The sequence below is a fragment of the Salmo trutta genome, chromosome 4 (genome assembly GCF_901001165.1).
Source record: "Salmo trutta chromosome 4, fSalTru1.1, whole genome shotgun sequence".
In the NCBI taxonomy this organism is placed as follows: domain Eukaryota; kingdom Metazoa; phylum Chordata; class Actinopteri; order Salmoniformes; family Salmonidae; genus Salmo; species Salmo trutta.
Window position 1 is genome coordinate 36,114,399 of NC_042960.1, and position 12,038 is coordinate 36,126,436.

Consider the following 12,038-nt stretch of genomic DNA (forward strand, 5'->3'; position numbering starts at 1 on the left):
TCCACCCTCTTGCTGTCTCTCTCTTCTCGTGCTCCCTTCCTCCCTATCTCATTCCTTTTCATTCTCTTTGCCTCACTTTGTGTCTTTCTCTGTACCTCCTTTTTATCCCCCCTCCTCTTCTCTCTCCCTCCCCCTTCTTTCACCCCCTACACCCTCTCACCCTCTCTTGCCCTCCTTCTCTCTATTTCTTTCTCTCTCTCTCCCTCTCTCTATTTTCTATATTTATCTTTCTCTCTCTCTCCCTCTCTCTATTGTCTATATTTCTCTTTCTCCCTCCTATCTCCCACCTCTCCCTCTCCCTCCTCTCTCTTCCTCCTCTGTCCAACCTCTGTATGTCTGTTGACTCTCTCTCTCCCCTCTCTCCTCTCTCCCCCTCCTTCACCATCTCCCTTTCTCTCTCTCCCTCCCTCACTCTCCCCCTTCTCTATCTCCCTCCTCCCCCTTCCATTCTCTCACCCCCTTCTCTCTACCTCCATTTGACACAATGGTCTTGAAGAGGGATATAGAGAGATGAGAGGAGGGGAGAGAGAACAGAGAGACACGGAGAGGGGGAGTAAGAGAATAGAAACAGAGCAGGAGAGACAGAGAGAGAGAGATGTCTTTTCATATTTTCCCATTAACTGGAACGTATTGACATAACCGTCAATTGGTTGACACTCATCTTTTCCCATTGAATGGGAATGTATTGACATAAACATCAACCCTGTGACACATTTTTTTGCCATTGAATGCAATGTATTGACATAAGTATCAGTTGGATGACACTCATCTTTTCCCATTGACAGCAATGTATTGACATAAGCGTCAACCCTTTGATACTCATCTTTTGCCATTGAATGCAATGTATTGACATACGCATCAATTGGTTGACAAATCTTTTCCTATTGAATGCAATGTATTGACATAAGCTTCAATAGGTTGACACTCATATTTTCCCATTGACTGCAAATGTATTGACATAAGTGTCAACACCGTGACACTAATCTTTTCCCATTGAATGCAAATATATTGACATAAGCATCAATTGGTTAACCCTCATCTTTTCCCATTGACTGTGATGTATTCAAATCAAATCGAATTTAATTTGTCACATACTTTGTAAACAACAGGTGTGGACTAACAGCGAAATACTTACAGGCCCTTTGCAAAAAAATGCAGAGAGAAAGAGAATAGAGAAATAATAGAAAAGTAAAAACACGTAATAAAAAAGTAATAATAAATACACAATGAGTAACGATAACTTGGCTATATACAATGGGTACCAGTACTGAGTCGATGTGCAGGGGTATGAGGTCATTTAGGTAGATATGTACATATAGCCAGGAATAAAGTGACAGATAGTAAACAGTAGCAGCAGCGTATGTGATGGGTAAAAAAAAGTTAGTGCAAAAATGGTAAATGCAGATGGTCCAGGTAGCTATTTGGTTAACAATTTAACTAACTATTTAGCAGTCGTATGGCTTGGTGGTAGAAGCTGTTCAGAGTCCTGTTGGTTCCATACTTGGTGCATCGGTACTGCTTGCCGTGCGCTATCAGAGAAGAACAGTCTATGACTTGGGTGGCTGGAGTCTTTGACAATTTTTAGGACCTTCCTCTGACATCACCTGCTATAGACCGCCTTGCGGTCGGATGCCAGGCAGTTGCCATTGCAAGCGATGATGCAGTTAGTAAAATATTCGGAATAGCGCAGCTGTATAGCTTTTTGAGGATCGGAGAGCCCATGCCAAATCTTTTCAGCCTCCTGCGGAGGAAGAGGCGTTGTCATGCCCTCTTCATGACTGTGTTGGTGTGTTTAGACAATGATAGATCCTTAGTGATGTGGACACCAAGGAACTCTCGACCCGCTCCACTTCAGCCCGTTGATGTGAATGGGGGTGTGATCGGCCTTCCGTTTCCTGTGGTCCACAATCAGCTCCTTTGTCTTGCTGATGTTGAGAGAGAGGTTGTTGTCTCTGACCTCCTCCCTATAGGATGTCTCATCATTATCAGTGATCAGGCCTACCACCGTTGTGTCATTGGCAAACTTAATGATGGTGTTGGAGTCGTACACGTCCACGCAGTTGTGGGTGAACCGGGAGTACAGCAGGGGACTAAGCACGCACCCATGAGGGGCCCTTGTGTTGAGGGTAATTGTGGCGGATGTGTTGGTGCCTACATTCACCGCCTGGGGGCATCCCGTCAGGAAGTCCAGGATCCAGTTGCAGAGTGTTCAGTTTCAGGGTCCTTAGCTTTGTGATGAGCTTGGAGGAAACTTTGTGCTGAACACTAAGCTGTAGTCAATGAACAGCATTCTCACTTGGTGTTCCTTTTGTACAATTGAGAAAGAGCAATGTAGAGTGCAATAGAGATTGCGTGATCTGTGGATCTGTTGGGGCAGTATGCAAATTGGAGTGGGTCCAGGGTGTCTGGGATGATGGTGTTGATGTTAGCCATGACTAGCCTATCAAAGCATTTCATAGCTACAGATGTGAGTGCTACGGGGCAATAGTCATTTAGATAGGTTACATTGGTGTTCTTGGGCACAAGGACTATGGTGGTCTGCTTGAAACATGTACATATTACAGACTGAGTCAAGGAGAGGTTGAAAATGTCAGTGAAGACACATGCTGGTACGTCTGGCCCTGTGGCCTTGTGAATGTTAACCTGTTTAAAGGTCTTACTCACATCGGCTATTGAGGGTGTGATCACCCAGTTGTCCAGAACAGCTGGTGCTCTCACTCATGGTTCAGTGTTGCTTGTCTCAAAGGGAGCATAGAAGGCATTTAGCTCATCCGGTAGGCTTGCGTCACTGGGCAGCTTGCGCCACTGGGCAGCTTGCGGCTGGGTTACCCTTTGTAATCCGTGATAGTTGGCAAGCCCTGCCACATCCGACGAGCATCAGAGCTGGTGTAGTAGGATTCGGTGTCAGTCCTATACTGAAGCTTTGCCTGTTTCATGGTTCATAAAGTGTCACATAAGTGTCAGCCTTGTGATGCTCTTCTTTTCCCATTGAATGCAATGTATTGACAAAAGCATAAACCCCTGTGACACTCATCTTTTCCTATACATTACATTCAATTGACATACAGTACCAGTCAAAAGTTAGGACACACCTACTCATTCCAGGGTTTTTCTTTATTTTTACTATTTTCTATTTTAGATTCTTCAAAGTAACCAACCTTTGCCTTGATGACAGCTTTGCACACTCTTGGCATTCTCTCAACCAGCATCAAGCATTTTACTACACTCGCATTAACATCTGCTAACCATGTGTATGTGACCAATAAAATATGATTTGATTTGATTTGATTGAGGAGGTAGTCACCTGGAATGCATTTAAATAGACAGGTGCGCCTCGTTAAAAGTGGATTTGTGGAATTTATTTCCTTCTTAATGCATTTGAGCCAATCAGTTGTGATGTGACAAGGTAGGGTAGTAAAATACCAAGTCCATATTATGGCAAGAACAGCTCAAATAAGCAAAGAGAAATGACAGTCCATCATTACTTTAAGACATGAAGGTCAGTCAATACGGACAATTTCTTAAAGTGCAGATGCAAAAACCGTCATGCGGTATGATGAAACTGGCTCTCATGAGGACCGCAACAGGAAAGGAAGACCCAGAGTTACCTCTGCTGCAGAGGATAAGTTCATTAGAGTTACCAGTCTCAGAAAATGCAGCCCAAATAAATGCTTCAAGTAAGAGACACATCTCAACATCAACTGTTCAGAGGAGAACGCGTGAATCAGGCCTTCATGGTCGAATTGCTGCAAAGAAACCACTACTAAAGGACACCAATAAGAAGAAGAGACTTGTTTGGGCCAAGAAACAAAAGCAATGGAAATTAGACCAGTGGACATCTGTCCTTTGGTCTGATTATTCCAAATGTGAGATTTTTGGTTCCAAACGCCGTGTCTTTGAGACACAGACTACGTGGACAGTTGATCTCCACATGTGTGGTTCCCACCGTGAAGCATGGAGGAGGAGGTGTGATGGTGTGGGGGTGCTGGTGATTTATTTAGAATTCAAGGCACACTTAACCAGCATGTCTACCACAGCATTCTGCAGTGAGTCGCCATCCCATCTGGTTTGCGCTTAGTGGGACTATCATTTTTGTTTCAACAGGAAAATGAAGGAAAAGCAGCCAACAAGTGCTCAGCATATGTGGGAACGCTTTCAATACTGTTAGAAAAGCATTCCAGATGAAGCAGTTGAGAGAATGCCAAGAGTGTGTAAAGCTGTCATCAAGGCAAAGGAGGGCTACTTTGAAGAATATAAAATCTACAATATATTTTGATTTGTTTAACACTTTTTCGGTTACTACATGATTCCATATGTGTTATTTTGTTATTTCATAGTGTTGATGTGGTCACTATTATTCTACAATGTAGAAAATAGCAAAAATAAAGACAAATCCTGGAAGGAGTAGATGTGTCCAAACTTTTGACTGGTACTGTATGGTTCAATTGGTTTACACATTTTGTGATTAAATGCAATGTATTGACATACAGTGTCAACCTTGTGACACTCATCTTTTACCATTGAATACAATTTATTGAGATAAGCATCAATTGGTTGACACTCATATTTTCTCATTGACTACAAATACATTGACATAAGCATCAGCCTTGTGACGCTCTTCTTTTCCCATTGAATGAAATGTATTGACATAAGCGTCAACCCCTGTGGCACTCAACTTTTCCTATTGAATGCAATGTATTGACATAAGCTTCAATTGGTTTAAAACGATTTTTGGATTGAATGCAATTTATCGACATACAGTGTCAACCCTGTGACATTAATATTTTACCATTGAATGCAATGTATTAATATAAGCATCAATTGGTTGACACTCATCTTTTCCCACTGACTGTGATGTACTGACAAAAGTGTCAAATGGAGCCTGGCCAATTGACATAAGCTTGAAGTGGTTGAAACTTAACTTTTGCAAAAATGACGTTTTTCTATGATATCATGTAGGCAGCCATGGCGCAAAGACTACCTGTAATCACAAGCACAATAAAGAGAAGAGGGAGAAGGGGGCAAAGACCACTGATATACAGCAGTCCTAAACCACCCCTACTCTGGGTGCAGTGTGTGTGTTTGCTAGGTTTTATACGGAAGCTGAACAAACTGCAACGCTTGCAGAATTGTGCAGATTACATACAATTTATGGTTCAAAGGTCACAAGCTAGCCCAAAAGGAATTGTCAGCACTTTTTATCAAGCGATCTAGCTAGTTCGTCTTGTACATTTTCAGTTGAAACTTTACAGGGTGAAGTCAGGGTACTTTCATTAAATATATATATATTGACTTTCAGACAATGTTCATATACACTGTAAACCCCATTGCATGTGTTATTTAAACACTTCTAGTAAGTTGAGCTCAGTCAATGAAAAGTAATTATTATTTAAAATGTTTATGTGGTACTCACTCAAAACTTAATGAGAAGTCACATCAACTAAGATTTTGTAAAGTTATGATAACAAATGAACTTTTTCCATCATGCTCTGATGCAGGAAAACATTTTGGGAATTGTTTTTAATATCTGTGTTTTGCATGTACTTTGAGTGATCTTATGCTACACAATGATAAATAACATACCTTTTTCTAAACTAATCCAATTACTTAGTTAGATTTTTTGCACCCATTACTGAAATGGCTGTTCCAGTTAAAATTCTTTAGGAAATCTCCACACACTGCTCTTCACCCTGGCAGTCATTAAAAATGTATCCAAACTCTGGCTGGATTCCAATAGGAATTACACATCACTTTGCAAGCCACCACAATGTGAAATCCTGGTTGGAAGATTCCTGGAAATCCTTCAACCAGGATATTTTCAAAATCTGTGAATTCTGGGGAAGGAGTTTTGCAACCCTGCATGCAGGCATAATGTGGCCTGTAAACTGAGTTTTCAGCCACTCTATTCGGGTACACCTAGGCCTCAAAATAAGGCCTTAGGAGATTTGTAATATACTGCCATACAGAGTAGGAACTCATTTGGTGAAGGCCACAGAACTGAATAAAAATGAATTCAAAAACCATGTCACTAACAAATACAGTCATGGGTGGTAACTCTACAATTCACTCGAAAAGGCAAGGCACACTGGGAAACCACTTTGCCTTCAGAAAGTATTCACACCCCTTGACTTTTTCCACATTTTGTTGTGTTTACAGCATGAATTATTGATATTCTAAGAGTTGATTTGGGTTGGGCAGGGCTTGATTTATGATTTGCGTAACATGGTAATTTACATTTGAGACCAATGCGTGGCCGTGGCTGTGTGAGAAGCGCACCACACTCAAAAGAAAGAAAAGAAAACTATACAAATTTGACAACATTACAATTTTTACAAATGTTTTGTGAGCAGCTTTGGCATCAACATATTTAGCATATTACTTAGTATACAAATCACAATGACATTGTTATTGCTAAATTGCTAGATTATAAATTATGTCAGTTAAGATCATCTTGGATTCAGGTTGGCATCCCGGAGAGACTCAATAATGGCATATTGCACGTTCAACGTGTCGGTGTGATGGATATTCTGTGGACCAAAGAAACATATTTTTAGTGTGTGTGTGTGTGTGTGTGTGTGTGTGTGTGTGTGTACGTGCGCGTGTCTGTAGCCTACCGTGTAGTCCTCGGCATAATAGCAGTGTCTTAGGTTCAAATGTCTGATGAAGTTCCTGCTGATTTGGTTTGGGTTACCGTGTGGTAGAGAGACACACACCGGGCACACCTAGATGGCACCAGAGAGCAACAATCACTCAAAGCAACACAATGTCAGGCCAAGCGGCCAGCAACCCTCTAGACTAGTGACTAGGGATGAGGACTCCCTGGAAGCAGTGACAATTGTTACTAAGTGGACTATCATGGTTAAACAACAGAAAATAAAACAAAATTATATTTAAAATCCAGTGACTGAAAGCAACTGACAACTTATAACAGATTTATCACTGACCACGGGGCTATTGTTGTAGTGATGGTTGTCATTGCAGTGACCCACCAGATCCTGCTCATTCAGACCACTCTCCTGGCAGATCGGACAGACAAACGTTCTTACTGCAGCACTGAGAGAGAAGCGGGGGGAAACAGACAGACAAAGATAAACACAGAGAGAGTGAGCGTTAGAGAAAAAATAAGAAAAAATGTAATACTGTAGTTGTATATCCTGAAGACAAGGGTAAATATTCACTCTAAAGTAAACCAGTAGCTTTCTTACTTTGCTAACTGGCCTTGCAGGTTCATGCAAGTCATTGAGAAGTGACACACAATCATGTAAGATTTTTAATGATGAGTCAACAGCAGAGGCGGCTGGCGGGAGGAGCTGTAGGAGGACATGCTCATTGTAATGGCTGGAATGGAATTCATGGAACGGTATCAAACTCAAACATATGGAAACCGCATGGTTGACTCCGTTCAATTGATTCCATTCCAGCCATTACAATGAGCTCCTCCCACCAGCCTTCTCTGGTCTGCAGTAGTCTATAATGAGAAGCAAATGTATACTGCTCAAAAAAATAAAGGGAACACTTAAACAACACATCCTAGATCTGAATGAAAGAAATAATCTTATTAAATAGTTTTTTCTTTACATAGTTGAATGTGCTGACAACAAAATCACACAAAAATAATCAATGGAAATCCAATTTATCAACCCATGGAGGTCTGGATTTGGAGTCACACTCAAAATTAAAGTGGAAAACCACACTACAGGCTCATCCAACTTTGATGTAAAGTCCTTAAAACAAGTCAAAATGAGGCTCAGTAGTGTGTGTGGTCTCCACGTGCCTGTATGACCTCCCTACAACGCCTGGGCATGCTCCTGATGAGGTGGCGGATGGTCTCCTGAGGGATCTCCTCCCAGACCTGGACTAAAGCATCCGCCAACTCCCGGACAGTCTGTGGTGCAACGTGGCGTTGGTGGATGGAGCGAGACATGATGTCCCAGATGTGCTCAATTGGATTCAGGTCTGGGGAACGGGCTGGCCAGTCCATAGCATCAATGCCTTCCTCTTGCAGCAACTGCTGACACACTCCAGCCACATCAGGTCCAGCATTGTCTTGCATTAGGAGGAACCCAGGGCCAACCGCACCAGCATATGGTCTCACAAGGGGTCTGAGGATCTCATCTCGGTACCTAATGGCAGTCAGGCTACCTCTGGCGAGCACATGGAGGGCTGTGCGGCCCCCCAAAGAAATGCCACCCCACACCATGACTGACCCACCGCCAAACCGGTCATGCTGGAGGATGTTGCAGGCAGCAGAACGTTCTCCACGGCGTCTCCAGACTCTGTCACGTGCTCAGTGTGAACCTGCTTTCATCTGTGAAGAGCACAGGGCGCCAGTGGCGAATTTGCCAATCTTGGTGTTCTCTGGCAAATGCCAAACGCCCTGCACGGTGTTGGGCTGTAAGCACAACCCCCACCTGTGGACGTCGGGCCCTCATACCACCCTCATGGAGTTTGTTTCTGACCGTTTGAGCAGACACATGCACATTTGTGGCCTGCTGGAGGTCATTTTGCAGGGCTCTGGCAGTGCTCCTCCTGCTCCTCCTTGCACAAAGGCGGAGGTAGCGGTCCTGCTGCTGGGTTGTTGCCCTCCTACGACCTCCTCCACGTCTCCTGATGTACTGGCCTGTCTCCTGGTAGCGCCTCGATGCTCTGGACACTACGCTGACAGACACAGCAAACCTTCTTGCCACAGCTCGCATTGATGTGCCATCCTGGATGAGCTGCGCTAACTGAGCCACTTGTGTGGGTTGTAGACTCCGTCTCATGCTACCACTAGAGTGAAAGCACCGCCAGCATTCAAAAGTGACCAAAATATCAGCCAGGAAGCATAGGAACTGAGAAGTGGTCTGTGGTCCCCACCTGCAGAACCACTCCTTTATTGGGGGTGTCTTGCTAATTGCCTATAATTTCCACCTGTTGTCTATTCCATTTGCACAACAGCATGTGAAATTTATTGTCAATCAGTGTTGCTTCCTAAGTGGACAGTTTGATTTCACAGAAGTGTGATTGACTTGGAGTTACATTGTGTTGTTTAAGTGTTCCCTTTAGTTTTTTGAGCAGTGTATAAGAATCATACTTTAATCACTATTACACAAGCACACTAATGGAAACACACATACCACTGGTGACTTATCCATCATAAGTGAAGGAGAGGGAAGGTGGATTGCGAAAATTCAGCCTTGCAGTAATGACTGTGAATCAGCCAGTACAGGGGTAGCTAATGTAGAGGGCATAGAGGTGGGTCTTTGAGCTGGGGAGGGTGTGTGCTGAGGAAGAGCCAATGGCTTTGGTCCTGGGGCACAGCAAGTCCTGGGGTGGGGTTAGGTGTGGTGATAGGTGCCAGTGCAGTGGCGGCAGCCACAGGGGTAAGAGAGGGGGCAGATGTTTGAGCCATAGTCATGCATGCACCATTGGTAGGGGCAGGAGGGGTGATGTTAGGTGTGGTGATTGGTGTGTGTGAAGTAGGAACAGCAAGAGGAGTAACAGATGTATGGGTCATAGACATAAATATTTGACTGAGGCAGGGGGAGTGATAGAGGAGGAAAGTTTGGGGAAGAATCTTGGGGTGGGAAGGTGAGGGGCTGTAGTGACTCTGTAACTGAGCTTTGACTGACCATGCTCCTTCCTGTTGCCTGAGTAGCTATTTTCAGTAGTCTGATTCGGCCCCAAAAAAACGGAGGTATGCAATCAGTCAACCTTTAGGTCCTTATTGAAACTGTCAGTGCATTCATTGTAACCCTCTGAATATCATGCTTAGATCACAGGAGGTTGGTGGCACCTTCATTGGGGAGGACGGGATTGGGGAGGACGGGATTGTGGTAATGGCTGGAGCAGAATCAGTAGAATGGTGTCAAATACATCAAACACATGGTTTCCATGCGTTTGATGTATTTGATGCCATTCTACTGGTTCCCATGCGTTTGATGCCATTCCATTTGTTCCGTTCCAGCAATTATCATGAGCCTTCCTCCCCTCAGCAGCCTCCTGTGGTTTAGAAACGTAATGTACTCCCATGGTCTCTACATGGTTTTGCTGTATTTGGCTCTGTGTGTTTGGCTGTGTATAGACCAGTCCCTCACTCACCTCTGGATATAACCTGTCACAGGTCTAGTTGCTGGGGTTGAAAGTCCCATCAAGCCAGAGAGAGGTTGATCCAACCTGATGACTGTGGTCCTCGTCTGGACTGTGACAACAGTGGCACCAGCAGGCTTAATGTCATCAACCTGCGCCTTAGCTCTGCACACAGGGCAGTGGGGTAACCACTTTAAAGAGCGCGTCAGACATTGTCGGCAGAACCTGCAACACACGCACGCACGCACAGTGCTTCATTCAATTAAATGCATAAGCAACACGCATAACTGTGGTAATGGTCCACTGATAAAGTGGGCACATTCTTCAGTCATGAAGTATACACTTACAGAATCAAACCTGCAAGAACCTATTTCCTAACACGGCAGCTATGTCATAAATCCAGTACATTGATCATAACATTGAAAGGAAAAGGCTAAAGTACTCTCATCCACACTTAGATAGGCTACCTCTCTCAGAAGAGGAATTGCCATATAAGTATAATATTTGGGAAAGTCAGGGGATTTTTTGTGGTGTGAGGGAAAATTCCCCTCATGTAAAGACACGCTATCACATGTTATTGTTATTTACCAGCAGTGGACGGGGTGGAGGAAGTAAAGAACCTTTTTATTACTTACGAGTCATTGGTCAAATCATATCATATAATCTTTGACAAGACATCCATAAACTAAACTGTAGTCTACTTTACAAACACTTTCATGTCAATCTCATCTCAGTAGTTTATCATATTACTCAAGTGATATTGAAAGCACTGTGAATGAGAAACATCAGTGTTGAGTTTGTGCACATATACTATTGCCTTTGCGCTGTGCTGATGGCCTTTATTGACAGACATAGAGAATTCATAGAACACTTATTTGAGGGAGTTCAGACACTGAATTAATTATATTAGAGTGATTTACCTATTTGGGATTAGAGACCGTTATAGCCATCAGCTCTGGGAAGTGGACCTAATTTACATTTACTCAATTTAAATAGAAAGACCAGGCTACAAGTTAAGTTACAGATTAGGCTGAAAGCTGTGGAATAACACTAGATAATATGCCAATAAATATAGGTTACTCACACATGAGAACAGGCAGCAGGGTGATGTGGGTCCATCAGGGTGCTCATACAGATGGGACACTCATCCTCAGATGGGGTCTGTAGGCCGGCTGCAGAGTGGGCCATACTTGGGCTGGGACAGATTCTCTCTCCAGGACAGAGTACACTACAGTCTCCCCTGGGGCAGGTGTGGTGTATATGAGGCAGCTACTGTACTGCCTACCTACCTCAGAGCACAGCCTCTTACCTACAGACCCAGCCCCATAGGAGGGAAACTCCAATCACACAGCTGACTTAGTTCTTTAGCCCCAGCCCAGGGACTTTCTGGACTGTCTTTACTGAAAGCAAACTCACTTTCCGGGAGAGAGAGAGGGTGTGTGTGTGTGTGTGTGTGTGTGTGTGTGTGTGTGTGTGTGTGTGTGTGTGTGTGTGTGTGTGTGTGTGTGTGTGTGTGTGTGTGTGTGTGTGTGCGTTCGTGCGTGCGTGTGTGCGTGCGTGACAACCAGGTTTTCAGGATAAGGCATGACAATGAAGACTTGAACTGGCTACTCGGTATCCAGGAAGGCACACCACACAGTAGTACAAAAAAATATAACAGCTTTTATTAAAAAAGAGCAATGTGCAGTTGCTACATCCATTTTGTTGACTTATAAATGAATGATATGTACCCATTGATTCTTCAAGAATATAACTTATAAATGCCTCATGAGCTTAGTTCAACTGTAGTACCCCATCTGAAACCAAAATATAAGCTTGTTTTAAATGTAAACAAACACTGTATAGCCTCAAAATGGTTAAAAAATATACTTTTGATATCATGGATGGTCAGTCATTGCATCCATAGCACTGTCTATGAATTTGAGAATGGTTACATTTCTCCCTCAGATGTTTATCAATAACAGTGGTGG

General features: G+C 43.5%; 1 protein-coding gene across 1 annotated transcript; it reads right to left on the bottom strand.

The window, feature by feature from the left end:
- Nucleotides 1-4,517: 4,517 nt before the first annotated feature.
- LOC115192300 (E3 ubiquitin-protein ligase RNF138) lies at nt 4,518-11,332 on the bottom strand. Its single transcript, XM_029750634.1, has 5 exons — nt 11,153-11,332; nt 10,081-10,293; nt 6,945-7,053; nt 6,615-6,722; nt 4,518-6,527 (listed from the first exon to the last, which is right to left on the bottom strand). Exons 1-5 carry the CDS (start codon nt 11,254-11,256, stop codon nt 6,447-6,449), a joined length of 615 nt encoding a protein of 204 aa, XP_029606494.1. The 5' UTR covers nt 11,257-11,332; the 3' UTR covers nt 4,518-6,446.
- Between the last annotated feature and the right edge of the window lie 706 nt (nt 11,333-12,038).